The sequence below is a fragment of the Tinamus guttatus genome, unplaced genomic scaffold (assembly GCF_059628265.1).
Source record: "Tinamus guttatus ecotype Peru unplaced genomic scaffold, ASM5962826v1 Tinamus_guttatus_pri_ptg000080l, whole genome shotgun sequence".
NCBI lineage: Eukaryota > Metazoa > Chordata > Aves > Tinamiformes > Tinamidae > Tinamus > Tinamus guttatus.
The window spans coordinates 2,210,958-2,231,654 of NW_028288614.1; the positions used below are offsets into that span (position 1 = coordinate 2,210,958).

Consider the following 20,697-nt stretch of genomic DNA (forward strand, 5'->3'; position numbering starts at 1 on the left):
GAAGTGGGATGGCTGCTCTTCATCCTGGACACGCAGAGCTTAGTTCCTTCTTGCTTTTGGTCATCATATGTTCCTTGTGGTCTTGGTAATATTGTGGTCTTGGTAATCTTGAAGTGAGTTGTGGTGATATTGCTAGCTCCTGCCATCTCATTCAACTTGGCAAGTACCGTGATGTACAGGGCTCGTTGTTGGAGGTGAACGGGCCAAGAAAGAGTTGGCAGAAGTTGAATTCACAGGGCAAGGTAGTTGTGCTTTAAAAAAAAAAATCGGATAACTAGCTATAAAATAGGATGATTCTTATGCCAGCTTCTCTTACTGAGTAGTAAGACTGGTTCATAGCTTCTAGAACTGCATAACACCAGTCACCTTGTTTTGCCTAGGTAAAGAAATTATGATTCTTTATGTAATGTTTCTAATAATCTGTTTATATAATGAGCATATCTGTTTTGGAGTGTGATGGGTATATGCAGTGTGCTGCACTTTAAGGCAACTTGAAAATTAAGACTGCAGTAGAGGAATGCTGTGGTTTACTTGTGAAGTTGCAAGGCATCCCGTACTACTGTCTGTCTAGTTGCTTCTGTGTGGCTCTTCCTGCCCTGCAAATTAAAAATGTTAGTGCCTTGGTTGAATTCTATAATCTGTGTTGTGCTAGCTGTAGCTGTAATTATTTTAGGAGGCTAAGGTGGAATTCCCTGGACAAGGTAAGTTTGGAGAGGGTGAATTTCACAAGGGATTCGACTTTTTTAGTTTTTTCTCCTGTTAGAGTCTTTTCTTAGTTTGAGGTTTATAAAGAAACTAGTGATAAAAATTATTGGTAAGACAATGATCCAGTGCATTTGCAGCTGCATTTGGCCTATTTTTGTACCTTAGTAATTGAAGCTAGAAGCCTGTAACTTCTCTCCTTCAGGGCCAGCTCATCAAAAAAAGAGGGAGAATACACTGTTTGATATTCACAGATCTCCTGCGCGAAGAAGCCATATCAGGTAAATGTCAATCTCTTTGTAGGTAGAGTTGTTTGCTTTCCCTCAGCACATTTCTGTTAGGTTGTACTTTAACACATTCTTGAATGAGTTGCATAGTTTATTCACACACATGTGTGGGTCCTGATTTTAAGGTCAGAACCTGATCAGCATGCAAAATAAATTTCATAGCACTTGATAAAACCACTAGAAACTTCATGGTAAGTAATCTCCTCAAGAAAGACTGGACATGAGCATGCTGCAAGTGCTGGACAAGAGTTGTTCTGCACCCTGTAGCTTTTTCTGTAGGGACTTAGATTAGATGTCCGCTCAAAGCAGCACTTCATGAACTTTAACTTTTGGGGAATAAAGTTAAAAGTAATTTGCAGTAGTGGGGATTTTTTTGTATTCTTCCAGTTCGAATTTTATTCGAGTAGTTTTGACCATATTAATGAATATTAACATTCTAAATATTAAATATAAAACTTAATAATATTAATTCATAACCTTAAATATTTCTTGACTTGCTCTTCCGTGCAGAAGTAGACCAGTCAAATTTTCTCGGAAAACTATGGAAATAACTTCTGATCTTATGTTAAATAGTGATACACTTTTCTAACAATAGACTTTCTTACAAATATAAACATTGCAATAAATGTTATCCTTTCTTTATAAATACCCTCTTGCTCAGATACGATGCTATGATCCTATTACCTACTGTAGACATGGCTATGTAAAAGCATGCTACAATCTTGGCTGAAGTTCCTGTTGCCCAATTTCATGAAATAGTAAAGAGTGAATATGAAATACATAAAATATTATTAGAATCTTGTGATTTTATTTTTAAATATATTTGACTGTAAAACACTCTTCAGAACTTGGTTGTTGTTTTATTGCGTGGGTTTTACTGTTGTTTTGTTGCATAACCTCTGAACTTTTATAGTTGAATACTTGAATGCACTTGCTGAGGTAACATGGGCTAGGTCATGGCTTGCATGGATCTGCAGTTTCAGTGAGCTTTACATTGCAATTGGGTATTTCTGGATTAGTGTGAGAATATAGAGGCTTCCCCTGCAGACTAATCTGATGCTTTTTAATAAAAAAATAAGATGTGCCTGCATGATGTAAACCTGAAGGGTGCTCTACTTGTCCTTTTAGTTTCCTTTTAAGAGAAAGTCAAAATAGGCTGTTTCACTGCGAAAAGCACCCTTGAGTTTTGTGTTTATTTTGATCTCCAAATAGGAGAAAGAAGCATGCCATCCACAGCAGTGACACAACCTCTTCAGATGAAGAACGTTTCGAAAGAAGAAAATCTAAAAGCATGGCCAGAGCAAGAAATAGGTATGAGAACATCTTTTTGTCCTCAGGAGAGCTTGATTTTTGTTGTTGCTTTTCAAAAAATGCCAGCTGAAAATTAAGCAGAACTGTTATATAAGGTTCTAGTAATTCTAGAGTTTAGATTCTGCCAGTGATGACCTGCAACCACAATGTAGGATAGTCGCTAGTTCTATATTAACAAGAATTTCTGAAGTCTTGTGAGTAGATAACTAACAGTAGAGAGATTAAAACAAAAGATTAAAAAACAAAAAACCAAAAACCCTAGGTCAATCAGATACAGAAACTGAATGAAGAAAAGTGTTTTCGTCTCTTCCTTTTTCCATCTGCCACACCATTCCATTCTCTGTTGCCAAGCATGCCAAAGCCATGAATGGCTACCAAAGGAATAGTGCAAGTTCAGCCTGTGTTTTCCTGGTACCTTTCTTCTTCCTTTTCTCTGTTTCATCTGATGTAGTATCTGTATAAAGGCTTATGGCTTCTTTATATACCCTGAGAAGCTGAAACAGGTATGTATAATTTAAAAACATTTCTTGCAATTCAATACTCATCTTAACGGTGGACTCTAATGAATTTTATTTAAAAAAAAAAAAAAAAAGTTTTACTTGTATTGATGCATTTTATTAATCCTTTACTTACCTGCTGAATTTATGCAGTCATCGCTGCCACCAGGAAAACTCTTGTTCTTTTGGTCCATATTTTTTTTCTTCTGTGCTTGTTCAAAATAATATAATCTGTGTAGCTGTCCAGACTGAAATCTTCGTCTGCAAGCAGAGCGTAATCTGTTAATTTTAGGAGCTTCCAGGTATAGATGAATATTATCAAAAGATTAGTTATGATTACCTTGTCAATTCAATAAGGTCAACTTTGTAGCAACTCTCAGTTCATAATGATCCATAGGAAAATATGAATTCTTTGTTTTTCATTCTTTTAACTCAGACTGAATTTTATTCTTCGATTTTCTTTTTGTTGTTTGATAGATTTGAAATTGAATGATTAAATAAAAGCAGGGGGATGAAAATTGGCTGACATGATAAACACTTTAATGGAAGAATGCATTTAAGAAGCTGTCTTGGTTCTCAACTCTCCAGCAGTTGTTGATTTCTTTTTTTTCAAAATTAAAACAACTGAAACATAACAGTGTACTTATTTTTCTTTTACCAGGTGCTTGCCTTTAAATTTTAGAGCAGAAGACTTAGCTAGTGGAATCCTGCGAGAACGTGTAAAAGTTGGCGCAAGTTTGGCAGATGTTGACCCTATGATTGTTGACAAATCAGTAGGTTCTGCTAAGACTTATTTTTCCTTCATCTATTTATAAATAAGGAGAGTTTACCACAGACCTTCATTAAAGTTGAAATAAATCTATAGGAAATTCATAAATCTGTTTGATTTGTTCCAAAGCTGTTGTCTGTTTTTTGCTCTGGGCCACAGACCAGTTGCTTGTGGCCTCTGGGTAATTCATCAAGTTGCATATATATAAATAAGCCCAAATTTCAAATTCCCAACTATATTTCTTCAGTTTGTGTTCCGTTAAATATTACAGTAAAAACTACGATATTCTGAGCAGTGGAAAAATCAAGAAAATGATGGTTCTGACCACCAATATAATAGAATATAGTCCAGAACACCCATCTTAGCTCAGTAAACAGCCTATTTGGAGGCAAGGTGCCTATTATTTTAGACTCTGTGATGTGAAGAAGCTGCTAAATTACTTGTAGAGCTCAGCTGCTCTCCAAAAGTACTTGAGCTGTGTTTGTTATACTGGGTCTGGGCTTTAAAAATGCTCTCAAACTCGGGCTGGATTCCTGTAGGAATTAACTGACACTCTTAATATGCGGCCTGATAAACCTCTTATAAGTAATGAGAGTTGACTTTCCCAACTCCCAACTTTTTTTTTTTTTTAACATTTTCCAGACTTAATGAACACATGTTAATGTTTTTCGTGGATACGATATTACTAGTAATTTATTTTCAAATATGTTGTTTTCTTTAGGTGCGTTTTGATAGTATAGGGGGATTGAGCCATCATATACTTGCACTTAAGGAAATGGTAGTGTTTCCTCTTCTCTACCCAGAAATATTTGAAAAATTCAAAATTCAGCCACCAAGGTAGGTGAATTTGCTTGATGATGTGTTTTTATACCCTGAAGTGTTTGTAGTTTAAGCAGACTTACATGTGTGCTATCTGACTTATCTATCAGAATTTAATAAACAAGATCAAGTTTATTTTTGTGGTGGTAGGAAGGTTAAATTTCATTGAGTTAAAAGCATTATCAGTTTTTAATTAAGGGCAGTCTTAGTACTTTGCTGATTTTCCCCTTTATGTTATAAAGTGTTTGACTAAATCAAATTAAATGCTGTTATTTCTTCCATAGAAGTAATCTCAGTGACTTTTATATTTTGGTTTCAGTGTTTATTAATCAGGCACTTTAGGGTGTGGCTGAAATGGATGCACATAATTTAAGTAAATTGAGAATTTGTGTAAAATTTTGTCATTTAAGGAAATCAATCATCTCCAAAGAGTAGGAAAGAACTAACTCAGGTATTATGTAATATTTAAAGTATTTAATTAAAAAAAAATGCCTTTTGTTAATGTACTCAAAGCAAAGATTTAGTGATTTGAACGTGGAGATTTTTATTAAGTTGGATACAGTAATTAAGTAGAACTTAAGTCTTTCTTCTCCAGGCTCCCTGTCTTCGTTATAAAATTTGACTTGGAGTTTTTCAGGAGACATAAAATAAGTTTGTGACTGTGTTGATCCATTTATCTTCAGGGGCTGTTTATTCTATGGTCCTCCTGGAACAGGTAAAACCTTGGTAGCTAGAGCTCTAGCTAACGAATGCAGTCAAGGAGACAAAAAGGTGGCTTTCTTCATGCGGAAAGGAGCGGACTGCCTCAGTAAGTGGGTTGGTGAATCCGAACGTCAACTGCGACTCCTTTTTGATCAGGTTAGAAGAAAAGATGCACTCTTCATTCATCTCCCTGTATATTGTTTTGCTGTTGCTGCAATCTGTTCTAGCCAGGCAAAACTCCTACTAAAATTTACGCATGTTCATAGAGGGGAGACAGCGTCAAAATGTCATGTCTAAGCGATGCAAGTAGAGGAATGATGACTATTTTTTTGTTTGTTTTGAAAATTGACCAGAGAGAAAACTCCAGACTTGATCAGTAATTAAATGAACAATCAGAATTCTTTAGTTAAGAATTGAGGGGAGGAACAAAACAGAACTCATCAGTGTGAATTTGATTGGCATGATCAAGATAAATACTGTGTAAAGGAAAATGCAGGTTTGCCTCTGCTGTATATGTAGTTTAGAATCCATATTTGGGTTTGAAACTGATGGAGAGAAGACAGTTGTATAAAGCAATCAAAAATAGTTGCTCAAACAAGCAGTTTTCAGAGATAAATGTCTAAAACTGATTATGAGCAGATAGCAAGAGATGCTCTTAAGCGCAGATGCTCTTTTCTGCAACTCAGTTTAAGGTGTCTTCAGTTTGTATATATTTTGCTGTCTTAAGTCTCTCAAATGCAGTGCAAACTTTAAAAGTTATGCACTGGTGCCATCTTGCTTATTCAGGAGAGAATGCAGTTTCTTCAGCTTTGAAATAGAACCGTAGCTGAAAGTTCAGATTTATTTTCAGAGCTTTCAACAAAAGCCTTTTTTGTGTTACTGTTAAGCATGTGAAAGTTTTATAGTAAAATGTTTTCAGTGTTGATGGGGAAATTGCAAATTAACAGTTCATTCAATTTTTTCCTCTGCATACCAGGCATACTTGATGAGACCTTCTATAATATTTTTTGATGAAATAGATGGGTTGGCCCCAGTTCGTTCTAGTAGACAGGATCAAATTCACAGGTAATTCTCCTAATTCTATGCTATTAAAGATGTACATTGTTACGATAAACGCAGAGAGGCATTTTTCAGTGAATTACATAGAACCACAGAATGGTTGAGGTTGGCAGGGACCTCTAGAGATCATCTAGTCAAAAGTCCCAGCTCCAGCAGGGACACCTACAGCACGTGGCACAGGGTGGCATCCAGGCGGGTTTGGAAGATCTCCAGAGAAGGAGACTCCACAACCTCTCTGGGCAGCCTGTGCCAGGGCTCTGTCACCCTCACAGGAAAGAAGTTCTTCCTCACATGGAGATGGAATTCTAAGAAAGATCTTTAGGATTTTTCCTAGGTGGAACGGGATATGTCAGAAATGGAACTGTAGTGGAGAGTACCCTACAGCACAAGCTTGGAGAGATGCCTTGACCTACAGATTTCCATAGCCTGCCCTTTCATTGCTGGCTTTGTACTGTGCTATTGCTGCCAGCCCAATGATAAGCAGCTGCCGAAGAGTTTATTTCAAAGGGGTAAATCTTAATGTCCTGAGAATTATTTACATATGTTTACACTTCTGATTCTGAGTGGAGCGATCTTGAGTTACTATATAATTTTGACTTGTTTCTTACAGCATTTTAGGATTAGATTGAAGTCACCAAGAAAACATTTAATCTCAGTTTTGCTGCCCATCTTATGGCAACACACTTGTACAGGCTCTGCTTTTACAGACAGTAGTTGCACGCACATTTCATCCTGCTCAGAGGAGGAGTGGAAGGGGGCTTGTGGGGAGAGCAGACTGGGCTGCAGAAAGGATGTGGCTTTGTCCTGATGTGGCCTTTCTCCTGCTGGTGCTACTACTGTTGCTCTAAACAGCACGATGTGGTCACTGGGTAGTAGAAACAGACTTTCTGGGGCCACAATAAATGTCTTCCTGAGCTCCTGTTCCCGAAAACACTTAAACATTTAAAGAAGAAAGTTTGAATTTGAGGTGAAGCTTTGGATGTGATAATCCCTTGTGTTATATAGATGACAGCAAAAGGCTCAGTCTTGCTTTTAGATTTGAAATAATTAGATTGCCTTTTTTTAGGTCAGCATTTTATTAAATTATAAATGTTGCACTTAGAAGAATAAAAATTCTTGTGATGTTCAGTATAAATTATTTTTGAAAACTTCCTTTTAGTTCTATAGTGTCTACTCTCCTTGCGCTCATGGATGGACTGGATAATAGAGGTGAAATAGTTGTAATTGGTGCTACAAATAGACTGGATTCTATAGATCCTGCACTCAGGAGACCTGGTCGTTTTGACAGGGAATTTCTTTTCAACCTGCCTGATCAAAAGGTAAAACTTATAAAGGAGATTTATTAATAGACCTTTCTAGTATATTAAACATTCGAATGCTTTGCAGCCCATCTCATGAAAGAACAATTTATATACTTGCCTGTAAGGATGTTTCATTTTGTGAAGACATTTTTAGTAAAAACACATTGCTAATATATATAAATTTGTCAAAGTTTAAATCTTCAGAACATCGCAAAAACTAAAAACAGGGATAAATTGTTTGCATTAAATAGTTTATCTAAAGACTGAGTCTTTGTATGGACTTGTATAATGAGCCCTGAATGTTGCAGGGCTGCAGTAATCTCTGCAGTAGCACAGATTTCTGTATTACCATGTAGAAAGTATAGAAAATTACATGAAAACTAGTAGTTGTTTTATTGGCAATATGAAACTTGCAATTCCATATATATTTTTAATGAATTTATAGATGAAGCTAAATGTGGTATGTGAATTGATAGTATTTGATTCCAGTAGAATTTTTTTAATGAATACTTTTGGATTTTGTGTACATACTAAGCTAGTCAGTAAATAATTGGTGAGGCATATAGCAGTTGAAGCTGTTAATTCCATGTACAGCAATTAAAAATTCAATTATAAAACCATCACAATTCTTAGAACATAAATTGTGACCAGTTCATATGTAATAATTATGTTTATTTTACAGAAGTTTAAAATATGTAATAGGCATACTGAAAAGTTACTGGAAAGTTATTCATGAAATTTTAAAAAGGCAAAAAGAAACCCCTTTGCTTTTGTGAGAGCTTGAGGACCAAGTTCTTTATGTACTTCAACAAAATGTCAGTAAATGTGTAAAATAATTTCATGTGAGTGTCTAAAGCTGAAATCATTTCAAGATTATCATGATTATTTTTTTAATTAGGCACGAAAGCACATTTTACAAATTCATACCAGGGATTGGAACCCCAAACTGTCAGATCCTTTCTTAGGAGAACTGGCTGAAAAATGTGTTGGTGAGTATTATGATACTGATAATTTTACTGTAGATGCTTTCTCTTTATTTTGTTGAAAACTTTGGAAGTATTTTAAATGTTTTCAGAATATATATATTTTTACCTTTTAAAGATTTATGTGTTTTAAACCACATTATTTTTGTAGCAACAAAATATCCTTCTGCCTTGCTAAGGAAAATTACCAGCTAGTAGTTGTTTGACGGTAAAATGCAGTCATGTTTCCTTTCTGTAGAACCTGCTGTCCATTTAGAGGATATGTTACCCACAGAGAGAAGGAAAATGAAGTGCAAATTAGAATCTTTGGGTAGGCTTCTCATTAAATTAGTGTTCTGCAGATGAGATGGGGAAAGGTGTTTCTTCATCTTCGTGTGGAAGAAAAGCAATCGGTGTTTTTTCATCAGTTTTTACTGAAACTGGCATGTTGTTCTCTGACAGAAGTCTCCCGAAGTAACCAAGCTTTCCTAAAGGCAATTTTTGCCCCAGATTGTTAGCACATGACAAGTGCACAGGGGAAAAAAGGCAGCACACCTTGATTATCTTAAACTTTTTGAAGCAAAGACCTGCTGTACTGAATGGAGGATGGTTGTTCAAGGTAAAGCTGCTACAGAAAAGCGAATCAGAAATAAGCCTAAATATTCTTATAGTGAATTTAACAGAGGAAATGACTCTCAAAACCCTTTAAATACCCATCATAATCTCCTCTCAGCAATTTGTCATGCAAAGATACATTCTGTCAGCCATCTGCTTGGACAAGCACTGAAGTTCTCAGAAAAAAGGACAATCTCAAATATCTGTACTTTGGAATCCATCAGCAAAGAAATAGGAACTTTGAATTGAACATCAGTCCATTCAGTCAGCTGCAGTACATCCGAATTATCCTCTTCATCCACAGGGACATCTATCATGGAAGCAGCATCGCTCCGCTTTTGATGCACAAAGACCTCCACATCTTCTGGTGAGGAGAAAACATAACTATCCAGCAAACTCCAGTTTAAGCCTTGCCGGGTATAAGACAGCATGTGCCAAACCAATTCCGTGTAAATTCTGCTTGATTTGTGCAAAGACCTGATGCTGCTTAGTGGGTGAAAGGGGAGTAGTTGGGATTAAAACAAAACAAAACAAAAAAACACTATTTTTTTTTTAAAGTTTACTATTTACGTATTAGAAAATTTCAGACCATAGGGAAAGCCATTTGTAGATTTTATTGGAAGACAGTCTATATGCTGAGTAAAGCCCTTTAGCTGATTTTTCCACAGAACTAATAAAAATAAAGGCCCTTTTCTGTTTTCCTTGGCTTTCCTGTTGTCCAACTACTATGCACTTGACTTTCTCCATTGCGTATCTTGGAATTGAAATGTTTCGGGACATCCAAAATTAAAACCTTTGGGTTATTACAAGGACTTTTTGACGCTGGTGAAGGAAGGCTAGTCTGTCTTCAGCTTGAGATTGCCTCAATGTTTCTTGTAAGTGAAATCTGCAACACCTAATTGTTTACGCAAGCTTTCCAAATACTTTGTGCTCATGCAAACAAGACCCAATGGCCCATTCGTCATGTCAGTACAGTAGCTGCTAGCCTGCTGTTTTACTCATGTGCTGGTTTTCCTTAATTAGAGGAGAGGCTGCCCAGACTCGCAGGCTTTTGGTACAGCATGGTTTATACCTCTCCTGCTCTGCAAAGTTGGCAACGGTTACAAGCAAGTGGATCCTGATGAAGAAAAAGCTGAAACACCTACCAAAATAAATGAGGAAGCAGGTGTATGTTCAGTGGGCCCAGTTATAAGGAACTGCAAGGAAAAAGCTCCAGGACTTGCAAAACCAAATAGGTTCCTTCTTGAGGGTGGATTTTTCCTCAGGTGCTAGGGATTGTAGGAAACTTATGCATATATGTAGTTATGTGAGAATTAAAGAACCTATTTCACTGAATAACCCTATAACTGCAATGACTGTGGAACCAAGTGAAGCAGCTTGGAGAGAACATGGAATTCCTCAGAAGACCTCATTGACATCGGTGTTGCTAGTCATGCACATGCACACATGTGAGTGTGTGCTGGAGAATGGGCCCCCTCTATCCTTGCTTATTTCTTTATGAATATTAACTTTCTCTAGGTGGAGAGACTGCTACTAATATTAATTCAGTCCTGTAGGAAATGAAACGTATTAGCAACAGAAATAGTGTGAACTCCTCCATCTGTCTTCTTGGAGGTGAATCTTTTCACAATGTAATGAGGGTTATTTAAATGACATTAAGTGGAGCTATAAAGAAGCAGGCCATCATGCTCAAGATGCTTGTGAAAAATATTCAATACTTATTTTTAGGGGAGCATTTTGTGACAAAATGATACATGGTTAGAGGTTTCTTTCCTGTCCTGGTAATAATGATGGAAGGGAAATTTTTGACATTAGTGTTCATGCTTTTTTTTTTTTTTTTTTTTTTTTTTTCCCCAAAATGTATGAAAAACATGGAAGTTAGGTTTCATTTCTGCTGTTACACTGTGTTGTTAGCTAACTGCTTCCCATGCTGTGCATTTGGGGCTGTGCTGCAGAAACTGGAAATGGTTAAGACTATTAGACTTGATGGTTGACCTGTCTCAGTAGTAGGTTTTAGGATGGACATTGGGCAGAAGAGAGTTCAGAGACTAATTTCTCCACAGTTGAAGTGCAAGAATATGGCTTAATTTTGGTGATCACGATGGGTTCTTTAGTGTTGTGGAAGAGCTTATTGCAAATTATACTTCACAAATACTTGCCACTGTGGTGGTGGTAGGTGGAGCATCATGTGCTGCTTGGCAAGAATATCTAGTTCTGTCCACGGTAAGGTGTGCCAGTACCCTTTGTCTACCAAACTGAATATCCTTTCTGAGATCCTTGCAAAAGGGAAGCAAATGCAGCTTCGTTTTCTATGATAGTGTTGGTCTGGGCAAAAGTAGTTTCCTTGGCTGTTGGCATGATACGTTTTATTTTACTTTGACAGTGTTTTACTTGTGTTCCTCTTCCTCTTAATTAGTGTGCGTTTATACTTTGGAAACAAAAGTCTCTTAAAATTTCACAAGATACAAGATTCTTGCAGTTTTCTTGTCGCTGCAGTAAATGTACAGTGGGCACAAGAGCCCCTCTGAAAAAAGACACCAATTATTACTCTTCAAATGTAATTGCTCCTGAGAAATGGGAAGGAGAACTGGAGACTAATTGTGTATCTGATCACCTGAGAATTTAATTTCAAAAATAGGCTACAGGCTATTATTTCCTAATTTTGCAATTCCACAGAGAGGTACAAGCTGTGATTAAAAAGACTGTTAGAAGGTGGTATTACAGCATTTATTAATAGAAAAAAAAAAGAAAAGGACAGGCTCTAGAGCTGCTGGATCTTTTGTGACAAAAAATGCTAAACTAGGTTTTATGGTGATAGGCTTTGGGGCCACTATATAACTCCAGTAGACCTTTGATATAACAACCTTGATTTAATCTCCAAACTGATTTGTAGAATTCAGTATGCTTGTTATGTGAAAAGTAGATCAATTTAAATGGGAAATTAATGTCTGATAGGGAAGAAGAAGAGAGGAGAGAGGAGGAAAAATAAAAAAGGCAGAATTTAGAATAAAAAATGGTTTATATTTTCTCTGCTGTGCCTGTAGGTACTGTCTGTAGTGGGTAGTGTACTCGCACATGGTTGCTGGAGTGTGCCTGCATGGTTTGGATTTCGTGATATGGGATTAATTTAAAATAAATATATATAGAATACCTAAGAGCCAAAAATGATTAGTTGTCTAGTGACTAATAAAGATGGACATACACAAACCTATTTCAAAACTGTTGCATGTATCTATTTCATGTTAAGGTGGCTTGTGAATGTAGACTTCTAGATTCCTTTTAAATAACAGTCACAGTTTGTACGTGTCAGTTATACACAATTATAGCTACTAACCTTTTTATAAAAATGCAAGACTTAGTTTAGAAGTTGTCTAGTATTATGATGATCTTCTGGCTATGTTTTTTAAATTATGTTCAGGTGTGTATGAGAAGCTTGAGTGAAATTTTAAGTCCTGAGTCCAATTTAAAAATGTTTTTCATAACTAAAAAGTTGGTATCTCTTATCCTCAAAACTGACAAATTTTCATCCTGCTCTTTCACTTTAGATCTCTCTCCCTTATTTACTTAATTCCCATTTCATGTATGCAGTCATCTTTGCTTCTTGTGTCCGTATGGTCCTTGTAAAAATGTGTGTGCCAGCAGTACTGAAAGATCATGAGAGGACAGAGAGAAACAAGTCAGGCTTCAGTTATGGGACTTGTGGCAAAAGACAAATGGTAACAGTAGAGGAAAGTGCAAACAGTGTAAGACCAAAAAAAGGAAAAAAAAAAACTGATTAAAAAAAATCAAGAATATTTTAACTAAATAATTGATGAAGGGCTGCTGCAAACGCTTCTTTGCAAATCCATGTCTTTAAAATTCTCTGGGAGAGATTTCCCAAGTATCACTGTTTGAAATCTAATTTGTAGCTATGAGGAGAAAAAACACCAAGCCATTAGTGCTGCAAAAGAGACAGGATATTAAGCCTCCAATATTGTTGTAATTATCAGATATGTGGTTGTAAATAGCAATGATTAGGCAAATATCAGGCACCCACTTCTAAATATTTAGAAGGCAGACCAAATGAAAATTTTGATGCTTTTTGTAGTCTTGCTAATCTTTTGGCTATACTAATAAAATTGGGAAACTGTAAGAAGTCTGGAAGATTTTCTTGATAGTAAAAGTTAAGACTTTTCCAAAAGTCCTGGTATGCTTTTCCTTAAAAAGAGTTTTCCTCTTGACTGCGTTCTTCTCATTAACCAGTCTTTCTTTATATTGTTCATCTTATCAGTTTGTAAAAATGTCAAGTCAATGAGGCTCATCCAGTTTAACAAAATTACCTTGCTTTTTTAAAAACATTGATTTGTGTAGAGGTATTAAAATAGAGGACGAGAGGGGCTAATGTTTAACAAAAAGCTCCCATATTTTAGAAGCTATTAAGGAAAAAGAGCGAATCCTAAACCGTGTGCGTGGGGAAAATAGATAACACTTTTTATAGTGAAAGTGTAGGTCATTCTGACTTTTGTAAGGGGTGCATTTCTTGCCTTATTTAAATGTAACTACAGAAAATTTCTTGATAGTAGCATTGTCGCTGTGTCATGATTTGTACTAGACCTTTTCACAGATGCTGTGTGGACGCTGACGAGGAGGTTTTGCTGGTTGTGCTTAGCTTTAGGTGTGCTTGAAACACGTGCATCACACCGGTGCCATTTCATGAAAGATTTTTTTTTTTCTTCTTTTTTTGTGCTCTAGGGTACTGTGGAGCTGACATAAAAGCACTTTGCACTGAGGCCGCCTTGACTGCTCTGAGACGACGCTATCCCCAGATTTACGTGAGCAGTCAGAAACTCCAGCTGGACGTTTCTTCGGTAGTTCTCAGCGCGCAAGATTTTTATCATGCAATGCAGAACATCGTGCCTGCTTCCCAACGTGCCGTGACATCTTCAGGACACGCGTTATCTCCTGTGATCAGACCGTTGTTGGAACGTACCTTCGCTGACCTTCTTGAGGTCTTACACAAGGTGTTTCCCCATGCTGAACTGAGCCAGAGTGACAAAAATGAAGGTATGTGGCTTTGGTGTTTGTTTTGCAAGCCCTCCTTAAAAGGAGGAAAATTTATATCAGCTTTCTCTTCTTGTTGTTCTACCTCATGTGTATTTGTTGGCATGTTATGTTAGAACATAAGTAACATCCAAAGAAATTGTATTTGATTTTTGCTGACTTTGTATTGCTGTAGAATTTAATAAACTCACTTATATAGACCAGTATCCCATGGGATCTTGGTCTGCCATTTGAAGAAAAAGGAAGACCCCTCTCCCACACACCCACACCCCAAGGAATTTACAGTGAAAATAGGAGAAACAACAGGCTGACAGCAGTTAGACGGGACACCTCCGCTTCCACACTTCACCTCACGATGCCAGAGCACGTCGTGGTGCTCCCTCCCCTCCTGCTGCACCTCGGGTCCTGGCAGTGGCTTGTGCTGCCTTAGCGAGTCAGGAGCTGTTTGGTCAGGGCAGTTCCCTGCCAAACTGGCGAGTGGAACGAGCTCGGCGAGGGGTCAGGCGCGCGCCAGGGCCCGGCCGCAACGGGAGCGACGCGCGTGCGGCGGCGAGGCAGGCCGTGAGGGAAGCGTCGCTGTTTGGACTGGCAGCGGTCAATAGGCTCAGCTTTCCTTGCCCAGCTGCTCTCCAAGACGTGCTTTAATAGTTACTCTGGCCATTTCTTGGAGGTATTGCAAAGGATACTCTGGTTTTGATACCTACTTATTTGGACAAGCTGTTTCTGCCACCCACCCCCACTCTATAAATGGTGTTTGTGGTTGTGAGTGAATAGCCAAGAGTCATAAAGCAAACTGGTGACAGCTCTGACTTTTTCTCCCTGTTCCAGGGCCCTTCAGACTGCAGGCCAGGCAGTTGAGGCTCATCTTCCTGCTGGTTTCCACCAGCCCAGCTGTGCATTTTTGCTCTCTCCTTCGCACTTACTTTAGTATGTGTCTGGCCCTTGGTTAAACCATCTCGGCAGGCAAACTCCTCCAGTAAACGATGCGTTTTTGTTGGACTGGTTTTCTGCTGACTGTGGGATAGCTGAGGTTTCAATGAGCGTTAGAGTTGGCACGAGAAGGGGCCTGGGAATATGCACTGGAGGGCAGGAGAAGGTGAGCTGGTAAGCTGGCCTGCAGCTGCGTTATGTTAGGCCGTGTTGGAACGGAAAATTAAGATGCTGAAATCTCCACATATATTTTTAACCCATTAGTAATGCCCAGTTTGAAGGTTGTTGTTAACTATAGCAAGTTGAGTTGAATCCTGTATCTGTAGTAAACTTCTAGTTAGAGTATTTTCGTGGATATTTTAATTCTTTCCTATCTTTGCCAGAGTTTGGTGACTTTCAGTGAGTTAAATATTAGTTTGAAGAGAGAATTCTGCTGCTGTTAAGTTACAAGCAGTTATGAATTTGTGATAAGTAGAAGTTTGTTTGCAGATACTTTGACTCTTAAATATTCAAAGTCAAGTATCTTCAAAAGTTTCTTTTATGCCTGAGTGAGTTTGGCATCTTATCTACTTAAACCAAAGAAAACTTTAAATGCTAAGTTCAGCCTCTGTTAAAGCACCAAAATCCGCTTTCATGCATAATGACTTTAAATGTGAATGCAGATTACATTCCAGTTAACTGCAGACAATAAAAAGGAAAGCTTAACACTTTGGTTTATTCCTTGGTTTCAAAGACAGGTAAATGACGCAGGCTTACACGTGTAAGTACAATCAGAAAATGTCATTTTCTCCTTGACTTTGCAGTTCACTGATTCTGTTTCCTGGAATTCAGTGAAATTCAGACCCGGAAGCAAAGGATTCTTGCCACAGGGGCTTGATGTTTGGCATTTAAAGATGGGCTACTATTTTATTAATAATTGTATATTTTAGGAAGTAAAAGCTGTGACCGGTGCATCTTCCAAGGATGATTCTGCCTTATGCACTTGATTTCTTTTTTTATTTTTTTATTTTTTATTTTTTTAATCCTCTGAATTTCATCAGGTGTTCACTTAAGCTCTCGCAAAAGAGTCAAGGGGGGACCAAGTCTGGCTTGAATTCCTTTTCTGGCCACATATTGCAATATTTAGTAATGTAGTTTTCAGCTGTGTGGGTCTTCTGGCAACTGCTTTTGTTGTTGTTAAAAGCCATATTTGTATTTTTTTTTTGTGGTTCTTTGCTTCTATTGACTGTCTTTTGCATGTAATCAGTCTTTCAACTTTTAGTTTCTAAAAGCTAAAAGAAAATACTTAATCATGTTAATGAATGGGCCAGGGAATTAAAATAGATTAAGGTGCATGGTTTGAGCACAAAGTTTATTGAACTGGTAGTGATTAAAAGGAATCTGCTATTTTTTGACAGAAAAAATATATAGAATATAGAAAGCAATTCTTGCTTGCAAACGTGTGTTGCCTAATGCACGCTGAGCATCATTTTGGATATAGTGCATCTTCGAGGCCTTGGGCACTTAGAGTTACAAAATTTTATATATTGTCAGAGAGATTACAGATTTTATAACTTTAACCTTGAAAATATCTAGCAGTGAAATAAAACTAAGGAAGCACTGCATAAAATAGTATAACTTATTTTAATCACAGTAAAATGACATCAGTGATTTTATTAGTGAAATTGTTTATCTGATTGATGGATTACAAAAGTAAACTGCATTTATGCTTGGACTTCTGCAATACCTGTTTGTGTTTGGTTTTTGGAGTAACAACTATTGATCATCCTGTATGTTTTTTTTGAACATCTTTGACCCTTATTTTTACTACTTTAAAGTACGTATTACAGTTTATATGAAGAAAATCCTAGTGTGTAATCTTGTTTGTTGCAAGTGTACTTGGAAATGGCAAGACTAATTAATTAATCTCCTGGAACAGATGTACTAAGTCTAATATTAGATGATAGTGAAGACGAGAATACTTCATCCATTTTTGAAACGAGCTGTCACTCAGGATCACCAAAGAAACAGTCATCAGCTGCTGTACATAAACCCTTCCTTCATTTTACAATGTGAGTATCTCTCTAAGTGTGTTTAACTGGATAGCTAACTCTAGGAAGTCATTAGTTCAGGAGAGGTAACGAGGATAATCTGTTTTTTCTGTAATGGGAACACCTAAGTGCATGAGCAAGAGCGTTAGCTGTGAGAAAGGGCTTAGGAAGGGCCACATTTTGGGCATCAGAAAGTTTGCAACAGATGGATGAATTTCAGAAGAAAGGATCATAACAGCAGTTCTGAGTTGTTATAAATTTCACGTTGATTTGCAAGAAAAAAAATTAAGATAATTGGGAATATTTTGGAGGGAGAAATTGAGAGGCTTGCTTTGTAGGAAGTGTTACAGTAACAGTGTGGATCTGTTGGCTTTTTCTTGGCCCAATGAAAACCTGTTGGGCTTCAGTGTATGCAGCTGCTTGGGTGCATTATATATTTAATCAGCCCTTTGAACAATATTTTTTCCTTTTGTTTTTCATGGAAAGTTTTAGGGGAAATGGAATTTAGAAAGTATGTGTTAAATCTGGATGAATCTTCCCTCTGTAAATTCAGTTGGCTACAGTAATAAGCTAACAGTTCTTTGTGTATGGTGTTAGAGTTTTTTTTTTTCATTAAGAATAGCTTTAAAATATTTTTTGTAGTTTCTGCTGGGAGTCTGTTTAGTAATGTGGACAGAGATAGAAAATCTGAGTAGTAGTAAAGTTTTGTAGAGCCATCTTGTGGAAAAGTGTAAAATTTTTGGTGTTCAAGAAGGAGGCCAAAACAGCATTTACAGATAGCTAAAAAATAATGGATTTAATTTAGTTCAAATAGTTTAGGTACCCTGGGAGGTACATGGTCAAACATGGTAGTGCTTCAATTCAATACTATGATGTGCATTTGTGTGGTTGTGTGTCTAAAGGAAGTAATCTGGAAGAATATGTTTCTTTTTGCAGTATACCTAAAGCTCAGTGTATTTTATTAAGCATTTTTCACTGCTGCCTGTAAGTTCCACTACCAGAAAGGTCAGCATAGTCCTTACTAAATGTTTAATGAATAATGAAAGCAACCAGTTTTGTTTCACAGCCAAAACTGAATGATGTAGAGAGAAAAATAGACTAATAAGAGAAAATATAATTTAACTTTAATTCTTTATTGCTTTATAATCAACTTACTATTAATGGGAATGGCTTTTAATAGAAAGCCTAACACATCTTTCTTCCTTTGTCATTCCACTGTCTACCCCCAAAGTAGGCAAACAACTTTGTATGAAATCCTTAAGATTTCTTTTTGACAGCAAAAATAAATGCTTGTGTATTTACATTTGCAATTCTTCCTTTTAAAGTTGTAAGCATCTCTCTCCTATCGGGAAATCTACTATATAGAAGCATAGAATATATTCTCTAAAGAGTTTTATTAATACTGAGCAGGGTCCTATTTCTTAATTCAGCAAAGTATTGAAATGTTAAGTTATCTTGGGAAACGTTGGGCAGTCTTTTTAAGGGGTGAGTAGATTGACCTGGTATTCCTGAGGTTACTGAAGAGCTATTTTTGTAGTTAGGCCTGAACTAGGCATAATTGAATGGATATTTTCCATTGGAAAATGATTTGGAGCACATTTAAGCCTGCTCATGATAGCAAGGAATCCATTATAAATAAACTGATTATAATCAAAGGTTGCATTGATTAATATTATGTGCATATTTCTGCAAAGATGACCTGCAATAATAGTGCTGAGGTGTATTAGAGTCAGCAAAATGGTGTTTTTTGGCTGCCCAGTGGGAAACTATTATTTGCTATTAGTTTTCTGGAGAGGGGGAAAAAATGTAGCTTAATACAATCACACATGCCTACATTGATAACACATGTTAATTCTGTTTATTAAATGTTATTCTGTTACAGGTCATCTTACCACCAGCCAACCTCGTTCAGACCCAGGTTACTGCTCTCTGGAGAGAGGGGCTCGGGTCAGACGTCGCACCTCGCTCCAGCCCTGTTGCACACTCTGGAGAAATTCTCTGTACACCGGCTAGATCTGCCAGCACTTTATTCAGTCAGTGCCAAAACGCCTGAGGAATCGTGTGCACAGGTAACAGCTCAGGTTATCTCTCAATATGGCTCAAATTTTATAATTTGGAACCAGATTAGGTATCTGTAAATCAAGGCAGTTAGCTGACATGAAACGTAAAACTAGCTTTGTCTAGACTCCTTCTGTAATGTATGGTTAAAAGAAAGGTATCTCCAGAGGGTGATTCAGATCTCTCAGTTGGCTTGTGAGAGTAATTAAATTTTTGACTTGACTCCTCAGTCAGGTAATGTCAAGTAAGGTGAATCTGAGTATGTGCTTCTTGACTTTCAGGTTTACTAGCTCAGCTATGAATTGCTGTGATGCAGCTTAATGCTTTTGTTTTGACTGTAAATTTCAGAAAGGATTGTGGAGGATTTTGCACTGATCACAGAAAAGCTTAATTTGCAGCTTGATTGTTCAGTCTTAGCAAGTTTTTAAAGCATGTGACAAGAGGAGGTTTTGTAGTCCCTAGCACATTGACCTAAAATTGGATGATGCAGCTAACAGTCACTAGTGCTTGTTTATATATCACGAAATAATTTTATTTTACTGGAGCATTTCTATACAAAGTGCAACAATCAGAGGTCATTTTCTAGTCCCCAAGAGTTTTATTTTTCACACGAGTTAAAAATGAGTTTCTCAGTTAAAATACGAATGTTTCTTTTGACTAGATCTTTCGTGAAGCTCGAAGAACAGCACCAAGTGTTGTTTACATGCCTCATATTGGTGATTGGTGGGAAGCTGTCAGTGAAACTGTGAGAGCTACTTTCCTAACTTTGCTGCAAGATATACCATCTTTTTCCCCTATATTCCTGCTGTCTACCTCTGAGTCCATGTACAGTGAATTGCCTGAAGAGGTAAGTTGATTGTGAAAGAAAGCATTGTTAGAGATGCCTGTGCACTTCAGAATGTTTTGATCCTTTGAAACCAAAAAGCACTATTTTGCCCTTTTTATTTCTAAACTTTAAACATTTTAAACAGATGAAAAATTAATTTTAGTGTTTGTACTTTAATGAAAAATACAATTTCATAATGCAGAGTTTCATAATCTCCACTACTATTCTTCTGCAAAAAAAACACAATTTTGGGGGGATGACATTTACTCCTCTGAAAAGACAGTGTTTCTGTAGGGAAGCCGTCAAGGGGTTTGTCTCTGACCTACTGCTGAAGGTCATGCTGAAATTCCAGTAATGTGAACTTACACATCTGTAACGAGACATAAGAGCCTGTTGAAACTGATGAAATTTGTCTGGATATATCCTCCAGTGTAAATAGATGTGGATTTAGTTTAAAAACATAAGCTTAGTTTTACATCATCTGAAATTTAAAATGTTTGTGTTTTTTATATATATTTTTTGAACATTTCATTTTATTATTTTCTTTAGTGTGTTCTTTCTCTTCTTTTCACTGCAGAGGCCTTTACTAGGGTCATGGGATGCTGCAGGTTTGGCTATTACAATAAAATCAGTGAGAATTACACATACTCTTTTTTTTGTGTGCAGTGTACAGCTTTGAGCCTCTTGTCCTGTGGCTAAATTTGAAGTTTGTGATGGATGTTTTCATATGGCCATTAATCAGGTAGTTTTGAGAGAACGTCCAATTTTAATACAACGTTATTTTCTTTT

The 20,697-nt window shown here is 37.0% G+C and overlaps 1 protein-coding gene across 1 annotated transcript in view; it reads left to right on the forward strand.

Moving 5' to 3' along the window:
- Positions 1–20,697, forward strand: part of ATAD2B (ATPase family AAA domain containing 2B) — a 69,309-nt gene that overhangs the window by 21,055 nt on the left and 27,557 nt on the right. Inside the window, exons 8-19 of the mRNA XM_088520133.1 lie at positions 908–983; positions 2,202–2,300; positions 3,459–3,570; positions 4,288–4,403; positions 5,069–5,243; positions 6,064–6,152; positions 7,306–7,465; positions 8,346–8,436; positions 13,756–14,067; positions 16,913–17,045; positions 18,907–19,093; positions 19,744–19,929. Of these exons, the coding sequence (XP_088376259.1) occupies positions 908–983; positions 2,202–2,300; positions 3,459–3,570; positions 4,288–4,403; positions 5,069–5,243; positions 6,064–6,152; positions 7,306–7,465; positions 8,346–8,436; positions 13,756–14,067; positions 16,913–17,045; positions 18,907–19,093; positions 19,744–19,929 (1,736 nt within the window). The remainder of the gene's footprint in view (positions 1–907; positions 984–2,201; positions 2,301–3,458; positions 3,571–4,287; positions 4,404–5,068; positions 5,244–6,063; positions 6,153–7,305; positions 7,466–8,345; positions 8,437–13,755; positions 14,068–16,912; positions 17,046–18,906; positions 19,094–19,743; positions 19,930–20,697) is intronic.